The 22,623-nt window shown below is 42.3% G+C and overlaps 2 protein-coding genes across 2 annotated transcripts in view; one reads left to right on the forward strand and one right to left on the reverse strand.

Annotated features, from left to right (window-relative positions):
- The window catches only part of LOC105380124 (lysosome-associated membrane glycoprotein 1), a 28,224-nt gene extending 16,759 nt beyond the window's left edge, over positions 1 to 11,465 (forward strand). Inside the window, exons 5-8 of the mRNA XM_038121039.2 lie at positions 4,365 to 4,435; positions 4,851 to 4,968; positions 9,414 to 9,567; positions 10,021 to 11,465. Of these exons, the coding sequence (XP_037976967.2) occupies positions 4,365 to 4,435; positions 4,851 to 4,968; positions 9,414 to 9,556 (332 nt within the window). The 3' untranslated portion in view covers positions 9,557 to 9,567; positions 10,021 to 11,465. The remainder of the gene's footprint in view (positions 1 to 4,364; positions 4,436 to 4,850; positions 4,969 to 9,413; positions 9,568 to 10,020) is intronic.
- A 1,166-nt stretch (positions 11,466 to 12,631) lies between these two features.
- LOC105385580 (laminin subunit alpha-1) overlaps positions 12,632 to 22,623 on the reverse strand; it is a 158,809-nt gene continuing 148,817 nt past the window's right edge. Inside the window, exons 43-55 of the mRNA XM_048628025.1 lie at positions 21,940 to 22,099; positions 21,155 to 21,393; positions 20,589 to 20,802; positions 19,817 to 19,932; positions 19,193 to 19,380; positions 18,452 to 18,587; positions 18,076 to 18,225; positions 16,508 to 16,639; positions 15,790 to 15,933; positions 14,581 to 14,722; positions 14,099 to 14,232; positions 13,252 to 13,468; positions 12,632 to 12,809 (exon numbers count right to left, since the gene is read on the reverse strand). Of these exons, the coding sequence (XP_048483982.1) occupies positions 12,667 to 12,809; positions 13,252 to 13,468; positions 14,099 to 14,232; positions 14,581 to 14,722; positions 15,790 to 15,933; positions 16,508 to 16,639; positions 18,076 to 18,225; positions 18,452 to 18,587; positions 19,193 to 19,380; positions 19,817 to 19,932; positions 20,589 to 20,802; positions 21,155 to 21,393; positions 21,940 to 22,099 (2,115 nt within the window). The 3' untranslated portion in view covers positions 12,632 to 12,666. The remainder of the gene's footprint in view (positions 12,810 to 13,251; positions 13,469 to 14,098; positions 14,233 to 14,580; positions 14,723 to 15,789; positions 15,934 to 16,507; positions 16,640 to 18,075; positions 18,226 to 18,451; positions 18,588 to 19,192; positions 19,381 to 19,816; positions 19,933 to 20,588; positions 20,803 to 21,154; positions 21,394 to 21,939; positions 22,100 to 22,623) is intronic.

A 22,623-nucleotide genomic window follows, 5' to 3' on the forward strand; every position in this document is an offset into this window, starting at 1 on the left:
AGTCAATTATCTGACTTAGTGAGTGCAAATAAGGAAAACCAACTAAAGCCACAAGAATTTTTACTTCCACCACAATCAAATGACGAGGTGTGTAATTTATCAATTTCCATAAAAGAACCGTTAGTTCCGGCGGCGCCATCTCATAGAGTGACTAAACTTGTGGAACATCAACACTTTAACAAAAGTGACTGGAAGTCTGTGCGATATGCTGACACCCAAAAGAAATATTTAGCGTGTCCCGCGTTCCTAGACTTAAAAGTTAACGAAGAATTGGCTAGCCTGGCCGACGAGTCGAGTTCCTTTATTAACTGGCCTCGTATGGAGCGTAGTATTGCAGCATTATCGAATGCATTTTTAACTCAAAATGAAATAGTTAATTCTTCACTGCAAAATGTTATTGACTGGGCGTCAAAGGTCAATGAACCGATAACAGCTTCTACCTTGTATGCGAAAATGAAAGAAATTTTTGATAAGGATTCTAAGTATAAACTAGTGTCTCAGGATATATTACAGATTATTTGCGGAAAGCGGAACGAATGTATTGCGGCACGTAGGGGGGCACTTTTGAAACTTATTGGCGATAAATATATCAGTCAGGGCGTAGACAATATTCCACCGTCATCTGAATATTTATTTAATCCAGTAATGCTGGCAGAGTACATCAATAAAATAGGCGGTATTGACAAGTTAAAATGTGCTACCGTGAAATATAACACTGAACCACAACCTTCGACTTCAAGGTCAGGGTTATCGGTCTTTACATCGCCAAGACAACCCGCGCGCAGTGCTAGGCCGTTACAGTCGGTACATCCCGTGCCCCCGGCACACTCTGCTCATCCGTCTTATAAGCCAATGCCCTTTCGTGGTTTTCAAGCAGGAGGGGGAGACAAAAAGTTCGATAACAAAAACAAGTCCCATTACAATAAATTCAAAAAATCTTATGATAAATGACTTATAGCCGTTTGTAGGTGGCTGCCTTCAATACTACCTTCACGTTTGGGAATCACTCATGGCGCCACCTGTAGTACTAAAACTAATAAAATCAGCTCGAATCCCAGTTTTTATGAAACCACCACTGATTATACCGTCAGCAGAAAACATAATAAGTTTCCATATACAGATGTCGCAAAGAATGACTGCTCAGATAAACCAAATGATTGCAACAATCACCAATTGGATACCCTCAGGACTCGAGGATTTCACATAATTGTGTATCTCGCCGATTAATGCCTTGTCAGTCAGTGCAAAGAGAGAGATCCTCTTAGAACACACAAGAGCAACCATAGATCTTCTACAAAGCTTAGGATGGATCATCAACTTTCAAAAGTCCATAATGACTCCATCAAAAAGCCTGGATTTCTTGGGTGTGGGTTGGGACATACACGCAAACTGCAAGTCCCTCCCACCGTTTAAGACAGACAGTATTCAACAGTCAATTACTCGTCTGTTGGCATGTGGCAGTTGGATCCTAAAGCAGGCACAACGCCTCTTAGGGAAACTCTACTTTGCAGCCTTCATCACCCACCGGGGAAGGCTGCATTGCCGTTTTATGCAAAGACACTGTCAAAAACTCAAACTATGCCCCCAGACAGAGTTATTGATTCCAGAAGAGGTTTCAACAGAACTAAAGTGGTGGCTACAGAATCTGCACATCCCGTCCTTGATCCACGAACCACATCAAGTGATATATTACCTGGCCACAGATGCCTCAGACCAGGCACAGGGAACCCAAATAAACGATTCCAAAGTCATCGGCCAGTTGGAGAGTTTTCAGATGTCATGGCATTGCAATTGAAAGGAAATGTTCGCTGTTATAGGTGCCATAAGAATGAAATATAAGACACTCAGACATACAACAGTATCACTGCAGTCTAGAGCGACAAGTGGACAGTTATGGCCTACATCAAGAAAGAAGGAGAGACCAGGTCGTTGACCCTACATTGTCTAGCCAAGACACTAATGGACCTCATTGACGAGCTCGACATTATACTGATACCACAGTACCTTCCAGGCCATTACAACGCAAACTGCTTGTCACATGGTCGACCAATTCCAGAGTGGCATTTACTCAGCCCAGCAGTAGAAAGGATCTTCAGCCCTTGGGGCATACCTCAAATCGGTTCTTGTTCATAAATCTGTAATTTCTAGTATGTGTGAATTCAGTTCTCAGGAAAAAACACCACAGAATCCGGTGGAAAAACACGATTTAAAAGCTATTTCAGTAGCAAAACCTGTGCCCATGAAAGCACCCATCTGGGATGCACGGGTGCTCATAGAATATCTACAACATTCTTCTCCACAGGTAGATAACTGGTTTGAAGTAACTAAGAGAACAGCTGTTTTACTCCTATTATACTCGAGGCGCAGGGTACATGATTTAACTTTGCTGCGTTGTGACAATGAACATTTAATTGACAATGGTCATAGTATAGTCCTAATTCCTGTATTTGGTTCAAAAACAGATACCAACTCATTTCAACAGTCAGGTTGGAAGCTGTTATCGGGGGCAGATCATATTATTGATGTAATTTTCTGGTTAAGACGTTTATTAGAATTGTCTAGTATTAAGAAAGAGGGGAAACAGCTCACTGAATTGTTTTTAACATGTAGAGGAGAAGTTAAACCAGCTTCGGCTACTATTATTGGTCGATGGTTTAGACGTTGCCTTAAGGACTCCGGTATAAGTGCTTCACCAGGAAGTACACTGTCAGCTGTTTCTTCCTTAAACTGGATAGAACCTGTAACCTGTAAATGACATTATTTCTAGAGCCAATTGGCAATCTGTGATAACTTTTCGTAAGTTTTATCAAAGAGAATTGCTTCCAGTTGTTAAACCTAATGAGGGCAAACGTTCCTTGTCATTATATTTTGAATCTGTGTAATACTCTATTGTTAGTATTCTATTCTTGTTCTTGTTACATTGTGATTGAGATAAGAATATTTTGTGTGATAATAATTATATTTTTAGAAAATTTATTTCTGTTAACTGAATTATTATGTGATATTACATGCCTAAATAGGTACATAATTATTCTAAGTTTGTTGTGATTAGGTCCTATAGGTTCATGGCCAATTTATTTCCAATAAAGTAGTATTATTATATAATATGGTTTCCTCCATTTCATTGGTATTTCCATAGTTAGTACCTAGATTCTCATCACAGCTTTATATCTGATGATGATCAAAGTACCTACCTACTTCACATTATTGCGTCATCTCTAGCCGCCAGGTGATAACAGACATTTCTCATAACATGGATTTCAGATGTCGCTACGGAACACATAATATTGGAGTTTTACCTACCATTAAAACTCTTATTATGTTTCCAGCGACATCTGAAATCCAGCAAGCGCTACCTGGCGCTGCATTATTATGATTATTCGGGAATATAATGGCGGAAAATTCACCAACTTGACGGCTAGAAGTGACGCCGCCCGAGTGCTTGACCAATGAGAAGCGTGGAATTTAGGCGCGAAAATTTGAAAACTGCAAGTTGGCGTGACGATAAGGGAGATGCTATCTCATAACATGGATTTCAGATGTCGCTGGAAACATAATAAGAGTTTTAATGGTAGGTAAAACTCCAATATTTTGCCTATGAATTACTACTACATGTGTATAAGAGGTCACGGGTTTATGTCAGCTGTGTTTAAACTAAACGTTACTATTTCTTAACAGAGGAAATTTTCAAAAAGGTTAATTCTTAAAAAACAATTATATGAATGGTTGTAGAATGAAATGTTATGTGGCAAGACAAAGCAAAATGACTATAAACTTAATAATATGACCCAAACAAAATGTAGCACAAGATAAGATGTGAGTAGAGAGAAAACTAGTCACATACTTGTCTCCATGTAGGCATGTGGGGCAGATCCAGTTGCAATTAAAATATGTTAGGTAGCGGCGCCTCCAGAGAAACGAAGTATCGGTTACTGCAGAATAAACACATAGATAGGCTTCATTTTAAATTTAAGATATCGATCGTTTTTATTTGGAAATATTATGTAGGAAGAGAATAAACTTTTAATATACTGACATTGAAGTGGCCTGCCTATTATTAGTAAAGGTCCGATATCCGTTGGAATATACAAGTTCTCATAATTTCTGACTTTTCCACACAAGTCTCTTACAGGGCTTATAAAAATTACACGTCAATGATACTCCACCTACATACTGAATTAGAGTGTCCAAGCAGACCGCACGGACCGTACACACTCTTTGCTAGTGTTTTTGTCCGGGACGATAGGATTGCCAGTCAAAAGACGTTGGTCGCAGACTGCCCAGGTTGCGCGGAATGTTTATCCCTTTATTCGTGCACCTCACATCCTAACCCCCGTATTAACCACCCATCACCTTCGTTCCAGCGTCCAACGCGTCCATCGCGCTGTGGCACGCGGCCGACGAGTGGTGGACGCCGCTCAGCTCCTCATACAAGGTACTTATTATATTCTTCTCCTTCATAATCATCATCACGACCCATTACGTCCCCACTGCTGGGGCACGGGTCTCCTTCCAATGAAGGAAGGGTATAGGCCTAGTTCATCACGCTGGCCTAGTGCGTGTGGGTAGACATTCTTCTCCTTGTTTTATGCTAAATCTATCCCTGTTTGTTTTCTTTCAAAAATTTGCCTTTCGTAAATACAGCGTGTTGCAAAAGTGGTATAGTAAGCCGAATGGGCATCGTACTGGACAGTTTTTCTTCTACGTCTTTTGTAAATATAGTCTTCTAGGTACATGGAAACTTGGTAGGCCACGTTACTCTACTACTTTTGCAACATCTGTATAATTTACTCTGGTAGTCTGAAAACAAAAACAAAAAAGTCTGCAATAACTACCTATCTCTCTCTCAGTGCCTGCCGCCGAGCCAGCTGAACATGAGCGAGACGGCGGGCGCGGTGGCCACGCTGTCCCTCTCGCACCTGCAGGAGGAGGCCTTCAGGGATAACGCGGGCACCGGCTTCAGTGCTGGTGAGTTTTGGAGAAGAATTGGCGGGTTTTAACGGATTTTCTGTAACGGCAAAGGCCTATTGCGTTGCATCGCTGCAATACTTTTACGTTTTTATGACTGTTCCTTTGAGACGACTCGACGCAACGCACCAATGGAGCCTCACCATAAGGAATTTAAAATAATCAATAAAAACTTTTTTATTTTATTTGTTGACTTGTTTTAAGGACAGCTTAGGAATCATGTGGACAGTTGATTCATAATAGAAAGAGCGTGGATTTGCATTAAAAAATGTTTTTATGAGAATGACTCATTTCCTTTGTTTCAAAAACAGCTGTGATGCTGTTTCGACAGTTAATTATTATTTTTTATACATTAGGGATTGCTGTGTGGCACCTACCTCACCTGTTTTCATAAGTGCCTGTACCCAATTAAAACATGTGCATTTGTGAATGAATGTCTAAAATTATCGCAAGAATTCAACTCGTTTAGACCGGTTTGATGAAAAGGTCATTGTACGTTAATTTTAGTTCGTAAATAAATAATAATATTACGAGATACCGAAGTTTATCTCTGTCTGTACCTGTAGTGAGTGTAATATTGAGTAACGTAAATTTAGTCGCAATAACATTCTGAACATCTACTTACATAAATAAACAAGTTACTATTTCCATTTAGCTCTAAGAAATAAAATGTAAGAAAAAAAGAAAATGTTTCTATGTCTAGTATCTACTATCTAATTTAATTTAAAAAAATATATAGAATAAAAAATATTAGCTCTATGTGAACTGCAAATAAATGTAATCAGGGTGTCCACTTTCTGGAAAGTCAGGGATAGTCAGGGAAAAGTCAGGGAAGCTCAAGGTGGTCATGGAAAGTCAGGGAAATTGATGGGCCACCTGGAAAGTCAGGGAAAAATGACTAGTAAAGCGTATATTTTAGCAAAATTGTAATTCTTTCTTTTACTAGTTATTTATTTTCTTCTTCTTTTTTAAACGTAAAATATGTAAGTCATAAAATAAAATCTCGTAAGCCAGATTCCAGACTCAGTTCATAGTTTGTTCAATAGTAAAATGATGTTCCCTTAATTAAATTTCTTTCAAAAAATTGTGACTCAGCTTGCCATTCTGAACAACTTTAGTTTTAAGAGTTGTGATGAAAAATAAGTCCCCACGTAACGTGTTGGTGCAGACGCGCTGTATCGGCGCTCATTCCACTCATCAATTCTCATAATTTGCTACGGCAGCGGGAGCGCATGCAGAAGCGTTTCCTCCACGCGGCACCTAATGATTTTTTTTAAACGTCTCGCCCATACTATAATATTTGATTTTGGTTTTGTTTTATTTAAATTAATACGGTATTTACAAAGCTTAACACGCTTTACTCGAGTTATTTCGGTTTTGAAGGTCCTAAGATTACTATACAAGGTGCTAGTACAAGATTTATACACAAATTAAAAAGTTTATTTTATCTACGTGCTTCCAAACTCTCATTTAACAATAAAAATATGAGGAGGCGTATTTCTTCAAAGCACTCTGTACTAATCCTACCATCATAAGTCATAAGTGTGCTTAAATAAAATTAACTAGGTCTAACTAACGTCTTTTGCAATAATAACCAGTGGATCCCGATTGGGTTTCCAAACTTTAAATGACTTTTTTCAAAAGTAAAATGAAAATTGTAAATGAAATAAAAATAAAAATATTTATACCTATTTCTCAATTTTGTAAATACAAAAAAGAAATAGACATTATGGCAAAATAAAAGTATTCAAACTTTGTTGTACAAAAAAATTTAGTAGGTAGGTACTTATTTATCATTGCTTTCTATACATAATGTTGCAATAGTGGTAGATGTACATAGCCGAAATATGGTGACTCAGGAGATCACTGGAAACAACTTTTTAACCGACTTCAAAAAAAGGAGGAGGTTCTCAATTCGTCGGGATCTTTTTTTTTATGTATGTTCACCGATTACTCCGCCGTTTATGAACCGATTTTGAAAATTCTTTTTTTGTTGTATTGGGTTGAGCTCCCAGGTGGTCGCATTTTTTTTTCAGAATTTTTTCTTACCCCCAAGGGGTAAAAACAGGGTATGAATTTCCATTTTGGGCACATATTAACCGATTCTAATGAAATTAAGAACGTAAATATAGTTCTTATAACAAAAAAAATATGATGGTGACCTTGAGCTGATCAGAAGGGCTAGTACAGGGCGCATTTAAGACGTGACAAGAGTTGTGCATCGCGCTTACTCACACCGCGCAGCCACAAGAGCGAGCGCGACGGAGAACTTTTGTCACGTCTTAATAGCGCCTCGTGCTACATTGCCTGATGATGGAAACGGAAGGCAGTCAGGGGAACTCCTCAACGGTATATAGCAACTACTTCGTGTTTAGTCTTGAATGATTCGTATTGATTAGTAGGGCTTTTTGGTATCATTTGCACCTTACTTTTGATTGAAAATTATTGCAAAAAAATTATTTCAAATAAACTAAAAACTATCAAATAAAATAATAATTAAAAAAATTAAAAAACCTACTTAAAGATCCTTCTGTGTCACTTTCTCTCTCTGCTTAATATACACTTTTTACAGCCAAATATTTTACGCAGTCGAAGTTTTTTTTAATAAGTGTCGCAAATGAACGGAAAACTTTCAAATCAAGCTTTTGATTATTTTTATCTCTGGTCAGGGAAAAATTCTGAAATGGTCAGGGAAAGTCAGGGAAAAGTCAGGGAATTTTTTGGAGGGTTCTGAGTGGACACCCTGGTAATGAATACAATGTTTGTTCAGTTCTCGTTATCTTTGCGTGACTGTGTTCATGACTATTTTGCCATTGAATCCGCCTTTATTCTAACTTGATAAATAAACAAATGATAATGTGGTTGACTAGTACATGTATGCAAACATAAACTATTAACCCATTTCATTTTAACGTTTTTTTTTTCAACTAGTCCAGTGCAATTTGTGATAAGTATGGCAGACAAAATACGCTCATAACAATATGCATTTCTGTTATCAAGAGACTCTTGACGCCTTGACGCCCACTTCATCTGTACTAAACAAGGCCATGTATATGTCGCAGGCATCTGGTTTAATCTCCTGTTTGATTGAACCGCTAGCCCGTTCATTGGATGACGCTATTCAGTTGTATGGCCCGGGTCTCCTATTTACTCCGTAGGTCGCGTCAAGTGTCACCGCCGTAGGCCGCGTCACGATGTACACTACATCTACGCGCCAACGTCGGCGTGTGAGGGAGACCGCATCAGTACATTTCTATAGTGAGCATTGTGACGCGGCCTACGGCGTGACGCTGGACGCGAACTACGGCGTAAATAGGAGACCAAGGCCTTAGACTAGGCCGAACGTTGATTGTACAAGCGTCACAAAACGTCCAACTAGTTAGCGGACTTAAAATCAGTCAGGTGGTGAATAAAAAACAAATATGGCGTCTAAAAGCGAACAGCTGACACAAAAAGCACTTGTATTGTTATTTTTTGCAAATAAATTAGCTTTAAAGTGCGTTATTTATGTTAAAATAGTGTGACAACATGGATTTACCTATTATTACACCGCCGGCGGATAGTTTGAAAGAAAAAAATGTGTTGAAACTGGATAATTATGAACAACAATATCAAGGTACGTTTATTGTTATTGTTTAGTTAATTTGTGAGATGAGAGCTTTGTAACATAGTCTTTTTGTTGACTCTTGTCTGGTCATGTTCATCCTAACCAGACATTACAAAGTTGCTATACTATATCCCATTTAACGACTTCGCTGAATATCGTTCAGTCAAGACGTTGGACGTTACAGTCAACCACTTGACGAGTTGTTCTTTAGTCATTCAACTGAGTAGCGTCATCCAATGAACGGGCTAGCGGTTCAATCAAACAGGAGATTAAACCAGATGCCTGCGACATATATATATAGTTCGTCATATTCTCGTAATTGGAATAAAACTTCATTAGGTATATGAAAACTGCTCGTTTAACTACAACCAAGGTATAAGACGTGTAATCGAATATGTTTGATTCTGGCTATAAACCTCTTACTTTAGATTTATTTATTTATTTATTTATTAGTACAACAGAAGAAATCTTAAATATATTACACATTTTGACACGAAACCTAAAAGGTTTATTTGTGTCCGTCTGGCGTTTAACATAATGTAGGTAGGTTATAACAAATTATAATTAGAAAGAGACGGGAACCAACCCATGCGCTTTGAAGCGTCCTTAGTGAGAGCGAGAAAGATGTATGTCGCTTCACTACTGTTGAACGCCCCGCGCGCATGTAGTTGCTACCAGCCTTACAAAAAAGATAATGCTACGTTATCGCTACGCTACGACAGACTATTATTATTTTTGCTTTAATTTTAACTGAAACTGATCCGATTCTCCCCGGTCTACAAACCAAATCAATCTAACCTACATTCATGAACTAAACAATCATTTCATCTAATTCCAGCCCGTGAGTGTGGCAGCGGCGACGTGCCTGACGCCGTCCCTATCGCGGTGGGCTGCGCGCTGGGAGGGCTGGTGGTCGTGGTGTTGATAGCTTACTTGGTGAGCCGCCGCCGGTCCGCCGCCCGGGGGTACCTGTCCATGTAGAGGGGTAGAAGGTATGTGTTGTTTCTAATATATATTTATACTGTTACAAGAGAGCCAGAGAGTGACAGCGCGTCCGGACGTCGTCGACCCGCACTACATGCTTGTGAGTACTGAGCGACTGATGGCTTTGGAGCTTGTGGCTTGATGAAGCCATTTACCTCGTGAGCCAGGGGGTACCTGTACCTGTCTATGTAGAGAGGAAAAAGGTATACATGTTTTGTCTGTAGAACCGTGTGACCTTCTCCAGACATTTGGTAAATTATTTATGCCATTGGTATGTTAAGTGCGGATTTTTGGCTGATGGTGGTGATTTGTCATTAGAGGCGTAGCGCAGATTTACCAAAATATAGTCCCGCAGTACTACGACCTGAAGTTACTATTCTATTTAATTTCAAACAATTAAAAAAGTATTTTACGACTAATTAAACTTACTCCTAAAAAGTTTTTTTTTTCTTTTATTTCAGGTGAAACAACAAGAGGTCAGTCAGTGTCGTAGATAAATGATATATATGTTTGAGAAGAAACACCGGAAGCGGAAAGTGCTTCTTAGTTCCGTCGCATTCACTTACACAACATTGGAAGTCCTTTCGTCGCGGGAAGCTAATATTTATCTCATGTAATTGGCTGAAGTTTAAGATATTGCTCAAGGAATAACTAAGTAAGTCAATTGAATGGGAAAGAGACTGGGTTGAAGCAGATTAATCATACATTCATTCAATAAGCTGATAATCCGTATCTGTATAATATTATTGTATTTTATAATTTGGCCATGATATTCATACATCTGGTTTTTGACCACATTTCTGGTAAATGTACGTCAAACTTTATTTCGATAATGAAATGAACATTAATAAATTTTCTCATGATCTTAATTTTTATATCAGGGTAGGGTAGATATTTTTTTACAAGTATGTGTACTGTGTCTCTTCGATTTTATATATAACTATAGGTTTTTAGTATGTTTTTTATAATTTATCCAAAGAAAGTGTTTTCCGTTTATAATATTTATGTATTCTAATGAAATACAATGAAACTCTGTTTTAATTTCGTATCATCCTGTATGTCCACGATTAACTAAAGACACATTAGTTGTAGTTAGATGATAAATATACAGTGTCTTTACAAATATACTAGAATTCCAATTTTATTCTCTTAAGGGTAGTGGAATAAACTAGAACGTTTTTTCCCGAGAGTGTGATCAACTATTGCCTTGTCCGCCATTTTCAGTCCATACACTTTAAAGGCTATGCTTTTTTAGTCTAGCCAAGAATCTATTATTATGACGTTTCATTTAGGTTCGATAGTCGAAGTAAGAGAATAATTGATTGGGAGTAACAGGAGTTGCGGGAACAATTTGTTTCATCGGATGCTATAATGTAATCTTAATGGAAACATTATACAATTCCATGAAACCACTTAAATGGGCTACCGATTGGTTGGCTTCATTAAATCCCTGAGGTTACAAATCGGCAGCACTGTAATTAAATACAAATAAGAGCATTTGTAATAAATGTGATTTGCAATATGAAACCATGAAGTCACTTTAGAACAACAATCAGAGCAACGCTAAACAAATAAACGACAATGTTATGCCCCTGTTCTGAATTGAAATTCAACAGCATGTGCAGTTTGGGAGCTCATTACATTAGGATACTTCATGTATTACTGTAGTTACAGGACAAACGAAGGGTCCTTTGTGTATGATGTATGTGTATACCATAATCTTCTGTAAGATATAAATGTGAACAGGGGCACGATGGTGGTACATAATTTCATTGCAATTATTGTAAATATAAGGGCAGAATAGTTCATCTATGCATAAATAATTGCAGTTTAATTGTTGGCTGGACTTATGACATGGGATTGTAATCGTGTAATACATAATAAATGATTTTTATTGCCAAAATTATGCCTGTTTTTAAAATGATTTTCATTTAATTAGAATTTTTTGGTTTTGGTTTTCTACTGGTTTAGGAAGCGAATGGGTCCGAAAAATATAAATAACAGGCAGTTCTGTAATAAATATTCAATTTATTTACAAAGTTAATGTAGAAGCTTACCAATATTTACAGTGTTAAAACTACTGAACACGTATTAGATTACTATTACATACTTCTTATTATGACACAAAATATTTATTTCATAACTTACACGTAATAAATATGTACAAGGCGATTTCTGACAATATAACTGGTATTTTGCTATTTTAATTTATAGTTGTTGTTGCTCAAAAGTACTAAAAGCCCAAAAATTTATGTTAGCAATGTCAAACTACAAATTTTGTCACTTGATTTACAAAAACTTGGGCCTTCAGAATCGATCCATTTCTGTGAGAATATTCACAACTTTACTGCGCATAATCGCAGATTATGTCTGCTTTCCTTCTCGGGTACAACTGTAATTGGTGGGTTTAACGTTGCTAGACAATCTATTCTTAGACTAGACTTGCGCTATCTATGGACTAGACTTCATTATCAGCCTAGAAATAAGTACTGAACCAGATGGCTAATCTTAAGTAATCTGTTTTGCTGACAAAACTTATCACTAGTGACTACTTGATAAATGCAATATTGATAGGTGAGTATGTATTTAATATTACTGTACACTTTGATTATTTTATGAATACTGTTCGCATAACTTGTTAGAGTATCTTTTACTTATGTACATTTTATGAGTATTTTGTGAATATTTTCATTTGTGATGTTTAATATACAGTAGCGGAGTCTGCTATAAGTACTCAAGTTACATTTAAGTACAAAAATAATGTGTAGCCTCTATAATAGCCTCTGGATAAAAAGCTTTCTTTACCAATACAACTCCTCACTAACAGTTATGTATGGTACTTTTAGGACATTTTTCTATACACGAAACGTCTCTGTCGAAATCGTATCAAATTCAGAGAGAAATGAGCCTGAGCGTCATTATCCTTCAATAAACCACCTAATCCGCGCATTAAAAGCGTAACATACACGCAAATAATAGTCCATATTCCTCTCTTCTTCTCCAAGCTCACTGCGCCACTTCGCCCATCGCCCATAACACGTCCCGAGTCTAGTGCAACATTTCACCTATAACACACATAGCTAGTCCTCATTCCTCTAGCCACCCGGTCACTGCGCCACAGGACACGAGTCGAGCAGCACGTTGTGTATGGACTCCATGTCGGTCCAGTCCCGCTGCTCGCCGCCCACGCTCACGTCGCGGATGCAGCCCCTGAAGTTCTCGCGGCTGCCCACGCCGTCTAGCACGCCCTCTGGAGAGAAGATGAGTATTTGTGAGTTACGGTAAAAGTTGCAAAATGAAGTGTGGTTAAAAACATAAGCTTTCTAAGGTAGAATGGCAATTTCTAAGGGTCAGGTTCTTTGTCCCAGACTGTACATTATTTTTATATTATTGTAACCGATAACGATAAGCGAAGAACACGAAAATACTGGTGACCGTGGTGGAAACAGTGGTTAGATGAGGAGGGCCTAGTATAGAGTATGTTTCCGCTCCTCGGGAGAGTTCTATGTCGCTAATTATCATCAGCAACAATCGCCCACTGCTGGACATAGATTTTTCAAAAACACCACCACAACACTCTGTCCTTGGCCTTACTCACCAAAACACCTTTTTAGGGTTGACAACCTAAAAAGCAAATCCAGCAAGCTGAATTAAAAAATCGACTGATATCAAAGCACAAAAGCCACGCTCACCTGGCAGCCCTCCAATATACAGCTTCTCCGGCGGCGCCACGGTCTCGACCAGCGGCGTCAGTCCCCCCGAGTCCCGGACCTCGGGCCCCCCGTCCACGGCCAGCGCCGCGGGGGCCAGCCGCGCCGCCACCGAGTGCCACTGCCCGTCGCATAGAGGGGTTGGTGATTGCACGCGGGATTGGATGGAGCCCGTTGGGGAGAGACGGGTTAGGATCAGCTGGAATAGAATAGGATATGACTTTATTGAACACCATATAAATCAGACATACAAAAACATAAATACACTAGAAGCAATGTACAATAGGCGGCCTTATTGCTGAGAGTTGGAATAATAATATTAGGTGGGATCTAATAGATGAATGGAAAGTAAACTATTGTTATTCCAAAAATGTATTCTGGTTGCTAGTCAGCTTCACGACTGAAATCTTACGGCAGAATCGGGAACTAACCTAGCCATCGTACTATAAGTCATTTAGTCTGCGGGTAAGAAACTTGTGACGGGCGGTGCGACGGCGGGGCGATGCGGTGCTCGATCGCGTCGTTCCGTTGTCGCCCATCTCGTACCCAACGCTATATTTTTAATGCATTTGATTACATAGCCGTCGCTTTGCCCGTCGCAAGTTTCGTACCCGCAGACTTAGTTATTCATATGAGTGTAGCCAAACATTAAATTCAAATGATTAAAATCTCGTTGAGACAGCGCATCCGCAGCTCGGCCGCTAGTGTATCACATTATGTACTCACGGTGGCGCCGCGCAGCTCCAGCAGCAGCCGCCGCCGCCCGCGCTGCTAGTGTGTGTGACATGTACTCACGGTGGCCCCTCTAGTGTATATCCCATATACTCACAGTGCCACCGCGCAGCTCGAGCAGCAGCCGGCTGGAGGCGAGCAGCACGCCGCCGCCGCCCGCGCTGCGGAACTGCAGCCGCAGCTCGCCCGCGCCGCTGCTCCATGAGCTCGACCACACCGCGTATGCGTCGCCTGGAACGAACAATCATTTATAAGGCAATGGGAATAGAGGACACTAAAGGAAAATTTGGAGTTGCCATGCCTCGTTAGCAGAGTTCACATAGACGGCAAGACAACAGCGACCTCTGGGCGATTGAAATACATGGTATGCCACATGATACTTTAAACCGAGTTGCACCCTGATAGGTTTTAAGGTTACGGTTACGTATCCTAAGGAATTCCATGTGACAAAACACACACACAGACACAAATAGTTGTAGCTTGCGGAATATCTATATCACCTTGCCAGGTTGACATAGATATTCGGACTGTTTAGCTAGTAATATAATCATGTCTGGTATACATATAAGGTAACTATACCTGCGAGGTGCGCGGCGGGCTCGACGGCGGGGAAGCACTGCCCCACTTGGCGGGGGGAGGGGGCCGCGCGAGCCAGGTCTTGGGCAATGCCGTTTATAATCACTTTACGGACGCAGCCGCGTAAGCCTCCGATACGGACCACCTGGGAATATGGATAATTATTGGTGTAAAAGGATAGGTTAGATCAAAAAGAGATTTAGGTTAGTAGCTAACAATATCCGTATTGAACCGCTTATATGGTTATAAATATCTGCTTCAGGATATCTGTGCCTATGAAAGCCATGATTTGCGAATCAAATCAAAACCACTGTGCTTTCAATTTGGAGACGGATAATTTTTCAGGAGTGGTACGCGTTATACCAACATTGGAAGAACGCGTCATTAGGACAGTGATGTGGTGGTACCTACCTTCCACCAGCACTCGGAAATATTTACTCCAGGCCAACCAACCAGAATGCCTTCAAGGTTGCTTCTTTGAAGTTGCCCATTTACAATACTGAGAGGTAAGAAGATGTGGCGGTATACTTATTTTCTCGTCTATTATGTGTTGTTCAATAAAGTAATATTCTATTCTATACTCACAGAGTCAGGCACGGTGGTGGGCGGCGGGGGCGCGTTGCCCACATACAGGCGGGGCGCGTGGGCGAGGCGGCGCGGCGCGCGGGCCGTCACCGCCGCGCCGCCGCTGGCTAACACCAGTACAATACTAGTGTACATTGGTTCTAGTCTATAAGTATGTTTTTCTATGCCTGATTTATGTGGTGTTCTATCCTAACTAATCCTAACTAATATTATAAATGCGAAAGTAACTGTGTCTGTCTGTCTGTTACTCTTTCACGCCAAATCTACTGAACGGATTTGAATGAAATTTGGTATAAATATGGTCAATTATGGTCTAGACCCTGAGAAAGAACATAGGCTACTTTTGATCCCAGAATTCCCACGGGAAAACTTTTAAAGGCGAAGCAAAGCTCGCTGGAACAGCTAGTAAAGTAATATTCTATTCTATTGTATACTCACGGAGTCAGGCACAGTGGTGGGCGGCGGGGGCGCATTGCCCACATACAGTCGAGGCGCGTGGGCGAGGCGGCGCGGTACAACAATACCAGTACAATACTAGTGTACATTGGTTATAGTCTATAAGCTATAAGTATGTTTTTCTATGCCTGATTTATGTTCAATAAAGTAATTATTCTATTGTATACTCACGGAGTCAGGCACAGTGGTGGGCGGTGGGGGCGCGTTGCCCACGTACAGGCGGGGCGCGTGCGCGAGGCGGCGCGGCGCGCGGGCCGTCACCGCCGCGCCGCCGCTGGCTAACACCAGGCGAGAGGGCGAGATGCGGACTGATACCTGGAAATAATATGTGAGGGTTATTAGGGATGGAGAAGTGAAGTGTATGCGGGGGTTTTAAGGACACGGCGTAGGCTCCTTGGTAAAACTCAATTCCGCAGTAAAAGTTTGTTTAAGTAATATTTTTTCTATGGATCCCCCACTGGTTGATGTCAGTGAGGTCAGCCATCGCGGACAGAGCTCCATTATAGATAAGAGGTCGAATCACCATTATTTTGACACTAGTCAATAGGTAATAGCCAAGAAATGACAAAAATATTTGTTTTTCACCAAAGAAAAGACGCATGTGCAGCTCTATCTGGTGAAGTCACTTGTACCCCGTGTGCCGTACGTGACAGTATGTAATCTCACTCACGGAGCGCCACGTGCCGTCGGCCACGTCCTGGTGAGCTTGTACCGCTATGTAGTGATGTCACTTGGACCGTACGTGACTATACAGGGTGTTGCAAAAAGGGTATACTCTATTCTATACTAAGCCGAAACCTACATGTGCAGCATTGTACCTATATCTAAGCCCGAAAATGAAATTTCGAATACCCTTTTTGCAACACCCTGTATGTAATCTCTCACTCACGGAGCGCCACGTGCCGTCGGCCACGTCCTGGCTGAGCGTGAGGTCGCGTCGCTTGCGCCCGCGCACCAGCAGACGCAGCTTGCCGTCTCGAAGAACTAGTGCTATGTAGTGGCGGGGCTTCGACTTGGAACCCTGGGGAGAAGGAGGAGGGTTATACGACTTATGAATGATCAAATTTGGGTCGTTAAACGTTAAACACAGAGCTATAATATAGTTCTTATAGAGATAACGTCCTTATAATTAAAACTTTCTGAGACATTTATTATCGATGTCTGTGCTTTTTTAGGGTTCCGTAGCCAAAATGGCAAAAACGGAACCCTTATAGTTTCGTCATGTCCGTCTGTCCGTCTGTCCGTCTGTCCGTCTGTCACAGCCGATTTACTCGGAAACTATAAGTACTACAGTGATGAAATTTGATGGGAATATGTGTTGTATGAACCGCTACAAAAATATGACACTAAATAGTAAAAAAAAGAATTGGGGGTGGGGCCCCCCATACATGTAACTGAGGGATGAAATTTTTTTTTTCGATGTACATACCCGTGTGGGGTATCAATGGAAAGGTCTTTTAAAATGATATAAAGTTTTCTAAAAAACACTTTTCTTAAAGTGAACGGTTTTTGAGATATCAGCTCTCAAAGTCGTAAAAAGTATGTCCCCCCCCTCTATTTTTATAACTACGGGGTATAAAATTCTAAAAAAAATAGAGGTGATGCATGCTAATTAACTCTTTCAACGATTTTTGGTTTGATCAAAGTATCTCTTATAGTTTTTGAGATAGGTTGATTTAACTGTAATTTTGGTTAATTATTATATTTGCTGCTACGGAACCCTTTGTGCGCGAGCCCGACTCGCACTTGGCCGGTTTTTTGTGACTTTATTAATACACCCTGGGTCATAGTCCGTTGACGCTGATAACTGCAACTGGTTGCTACTTTCACCACGTTGACAAACCCTAGTACTAGTCGCAGAGTCCAGCTCTAGCTATATTCACCGATACGCTAAAAATAATATTCATGGATTCGCCATTCGCCCCTAAAGGACGCTGTAGTAAAACAGCATACTGACATAATTAGGTATAACAAAAGCAACTAGGTACATGCTAAACTCTGAATAGAGCAGGTACTTATACCGGAGCTATGTTTATCTATCTCCCTTGTATTCTAAACCCTCCCCTACACAACAGAGTATACACTAGTACATACCGGGGCGAGCAGCAGCAGCGCGGTGTGTCTGAACGTGCGCAGCTGCAGCGCCACGGCCAGCTCGCGGCTCCACCGTGTAGGACTCTGTCTGTAGTAGGGTATACACTACACTAGTACATACCGGGGCGAGCAGCAGCAGCGCGGTGTGTCTGAACGTGCGCAGCTGCAGCGCCACGGCCAGCTCGCGGCTCCACCGTGTAGGACTCTGTCTGTAGTAGGGTATACACTACACTAGTACATACCGGGGCGAGCAGCAGCAGCGCGGTGTGTCTGAACGTGCGCAGCTGCAGCGCCACGGCCAGCTCGCGGCTCCACCGTGTAGGACTCTGTCTGTAGTAGGGTATACACTACACTAGTACATACCGGGGCGAGCAGCAGCAGCGCGGTGTGTCTGAACGTGCGCAGCTGCAGCGCCACGGCCAGCTCGCGGCGCGCCGGCAGCCGCAGCACCAGGTGGCTGTGCGGGGCGTCGCCGAACCGCACCGCGCCCGGCTCTACGGTGTATGACTCTGTCTGTGGGGGGAGAGGGATGGAGTTATTAGTATGTGTACACAGACACGGTTCGTACGGTTATGGTTAGATTTTCAGTAGCTATACAGTTTTGTACCTTGTCAAACTCACAAACCATCGTTTGAATAAATGCGTAGGCTGATTGTGAGTTTGTTGGTTTGAACTACCGAATTTCGCCGCTGTCATAAGGTGCCTGCTATATTTTGCAAAGTATATAGTATATAGTTACCTTGGTGCAAAGAGCGGGCTTGGCGGGCTGCGCCTGCAGGGCCCTGGGTTCGGTTCTCGGCTCGCTCTCGGGCTCGCTGTCGGCGCGGCCCAGCCGCACCCCGCCCCAGTTCACAGCTGTATCGAGACCTATTAAACTGGAAGTTTGGTATACGTTAGTAGTGATGAGGTATGAGAGGTAAGTTATAAGTATACAAAACAAATGACTAAAGAACGAATTCAAATTAGCGATAGTTAAAAGTGGAACTTGGTAACTTTTCGCTAAAACACCATTTCCTGTTTTAACAGTGTAAAATTGTGATGTTTGTGTCCCCACATAGTTAAATAGTTATACTCTTTACTGAACGATCTCGTCGAGTTTAAAGGTGTTTCCCATGGGAAATCCGGGAATAGCATTCATAAAAAATTGCCTTATTTGTAATGGTGATAATTATATACATACTTAGTTTAAATTAGCTCAATACTTTCGTAGCTTATTCAATACAAACACCCATTTCCTCAATGTAGTTTATATACTCACTTCCCATCCACAATAAAATCCGCCACCGTCCCGCTAAACCCGCCCCACGTGACCCCGTCACCCCCCTGCAGCCGCGGCCGCAGCCCCGGGGGCAGCCCGGCCAGGTACAGCCCCCGCAATCCGGGTAAAAAGTCCTATAGTACTATATAAATGTAGCTTTATTCAAATTAGCTGAATAGTTTCGTAGCCATTCCTCAGTGTCAATGCAGTCTATATACTCACTTCCCATCCACAATAAAGTCCGCCACCGTGCCACTAAACGCGCCCCACGCCACCTCTTCACCCCCCTGCAGCCGCGGCCGCAGCCCCGGGGGCAGCCCGGCCAGGTACAGCCCCCGCGCCCGGGCAGCCAGGGCGTTCCCGGAGAGAGTGCCGGTGAGGGTTCGGGCGGAGTCGATCCAGAGCTCTACCTGTGGATTGGAAGTAGGGTAAGGATAAGTGCTATTGTTTTGTTAGGACTCAGGTGGCCTGTGTGAGGTGTTATTGACGGCATTTTATGTCACGATCGAGTGACCTAAATACAAGCGGTGTACCCTGAGCACTCAGCTACTGATGCTAATCTGACTGACTTAATCTTTCACTACAGTGAACATTGAACAACCCTAGACCAGCTTTAGTATTTGTCCCGGACACGCTAAGAATAATACAGTAAAAGGGAAACGAGAGTTTTAGGTACCAGAAGATTTTGTTATAACTAACCTATTGCTGAACATCCACTACTTTTCTTCTCTTGAGCTTCTGTTTAGAGAAACCTGACCCCCTCTCATAGTAACAATGCTTCTGATGGGGGTCAGGTTTCTCTGCCGCAATTTTTGGCCAAGTAACGTGAATGTCAGTGTAGTTTACCTGCTTGTGAGCTCTGACTAGTCGTATAGTGTGTAATCGGCCGTCGTCTAGCCGTGTGCCGTTGGCTCTCAGCCGCAGCTCGCTCTTACCCGCCGATATCACCACTACTAGCTCGCCTGCAAACATATACATCATTATTATCTGGCAAGTTGACTTGACTTGGCACCTAGAGTGCTACCTTGATTGGAGCTTTACATAAAACGAACGAACGTCATGCAATGCACAGGATGTTAAGAAAGGGCTTAGTAAGCTGAAAGTGGGCAATATTGAGGGTCACTACCTACTAGGATTAGGTACTAATACTTTCTAACCCTTCCATTCAAAGGTTTTCCGGTGGAGATTGCTATAAGCAATAAGAACGCCTTTTTTATGCAGTGTTCTTTACTTTAAAGTTTTTTTTTGTTGGTTGCTAATAGTAGGTAAGGTGTATAAACCCTTGCTTTATCGGTAGGAGACCCGTGGCCCAGCAGTGGGGACGTGATGGGTCGCGATGAGTAAGGTTTGCAATTTTAACAGAACTCACCATTAACCAGCGCAATGACCAAGTAATGTTTGTCATCGCCGTCATCTTCATCATCGACGTCATTCTGCGCTATCAGCCCCGAGTGGGGGCGGTAAAGCAGCAAGCCGGCAGTGCGCGATAGCTCCCTTGCATTCTAGACTCTATCCACCGCATAATAGAGTACATAACCATATAGCGGAGCAACCAGCAGCGCGATGGCTCTCTTGCATTCTATATACACTCTATACGGTTAATAAAGCTTTTACTCACCATCAACGAGCGAAATAGCTAAGTAATGCTTGTCATCGCCATCATCTTCATCATCGACATCGTTCTGCGCTATCAGCCCCGAGTGGGGGCGGTAAAGCAGCAGCCCGGAGGGGGCGCGCGCTCTGAAGGACAGTCCTAGCGCCGCTTTGCGACGGAACGCGGGGGCGGGGAGTTCTATGTGGCCGGAACCAGTGGATGTGGCTGAGCGGAGCGTCTGAAGAAAGGGTTAGTGATAATAGGTGTTTGGCTATCAGCTTGGTGCAGGTGCGTATTTGGAAAACCACAGAGCAATATCAATAGGGTGGTTGTAACAGAAGGTACTAGATCTTAATACTAAGTACGTAGGTTACGTTGTTGTGATGCCACGGAAACTAAACGATAACAGGAGTAAGTAGGTACATACTCGGGGTGTTGAATTTAAAACTTGCAAGTTGGTTTCAAATCAGTCAGGTCATTTAACTGTTACACTATAGTAAAATGTTTTTTTTATATACTTACTTAAGTAAAAAAAAAACAATATAGTTATCTGTAAAAATAGAAGCATATTACACAAAATCATCACTCACCCTCGGCCCGCAATTCGGCTCCAACCCATGTCTATTCGGAGTATCCATCAGATCATACCCCTCTCTATCCACCGTTAGCGCCCCCAAACACCCGAGCAGCGGGGGCGGCGCGGGGGGCGCGCCGGGCGCAGCGCCCCCCACCCAGTACACTGATGAGGAGAGGTCAGGGAGCGATGATGGTGACTGCACGGGCGGGTCGGGCGAGCCCAGGGTCTCTTCGCCGTTCACGCGCAGACTGCCTGGGGAGCGGTAGAGGTTAGTGTTTGGTTTTGAGTTATGCTATGAAGATGTGGATAAGCTTTAATTGATAGTTTATTAGGTAGCTTAACAGGAAACAAACGTTTTTCTGTATACTCTAACCTGCTCTACAACAGATTTTGACAAAGGATCTTGACGTAACATTAAATAAATCTAAGCCTACCTTCCCAGAAAAGGATTACATACACGACAATACAGAACCAGGATTGGCTTACGTTAAAAAAACCCCAGGGCATGCCCACCGAGCGGTCTGATGGGTACTCTGGAGAAGCGGGTAATGACATAGATAAGCTACCACACACGATGTTTGAGTACTATGAAAAGCAACGTAAAGGTCTTGACATACTCTACATCGATACTAAAGACTAAATACTCCCCTTAGCGTGGTGGACTAGGCCTAAAACCCTTCCTTCATTGGAAGGAGACCCGTGCCCAGCAGTGGGGAAGTGATGTGTCGTGATAATGTGATGAGTCCCCTAGTATCATGTCACCTGATGATAAACGTAATAGTCCTAGTATCGTGTCACCTTTCTCCAGCTTGTTGGTCGCGAACACGCGTATGGCCTGCACGTGCACGGCGCGGCCGTGGCAGTGCCGCCCGCGCGCCGCGATCTGCAGCGTGGACACCCCGTACTCGACTAGGAAGACTACGTGGCAGTTGCGCAGGAATAATGAGACTGAGCGGTTCTGGAAGAGAGGGTGGGGGTTAGAGTAGGATGCAAACAATAATTATCATCATAAATGTAATCCCTAATCAGAGGCATCCAGTATCGTCCTATATTCGGGTCGATCTATTGTATGTTGTTCCAACCTCTTGGCAGTTCGCCTTAATAAGTTATTTTTCTCCTGCTAGTTTACCAGAAATCGTTTGTGCAAGAAACCTCAAGAAGAGAAGAAAAGGGGACGAGTACTTTTGAAATTTACCACACAATGCGCCACCACAAAAGAAAACAGCTTTAGGGTGTTTTTCCACCAGAGATATGCAACGCTACGTTGCTAATGAATATGGTTGGTTTACATATCGAAAATGACTTCTTCAACATCATAACTACATAGCAAAGGCCCACAAACACTCACATTAGCAGCATCAACAGCCATAAACAGCAGTGCATTTTCATCTCTGGTCCGGAACACGAGCGACAGGCTGAAGGCGCGGGCGTCGGCGGGGCGGAAGCTCGACCTCCTCAGCTCCGCGTAGCCTTCGCCGCTGA

Source organism: Plutella xylostella, chromosome 4 (genome assembly GCF_932276165.1).
Source record: "Plutella xylostella chromosome 4, ilPluXylo3.1, whole genome shotgun sequence".
NCBI classification, from domain to species: domain Eukaryota; kingdom Metazoa; phylum Arthropoda; class Insecta; order Lepidoptera; family Plutellidae; genus Plutella; species Plutella xylostella.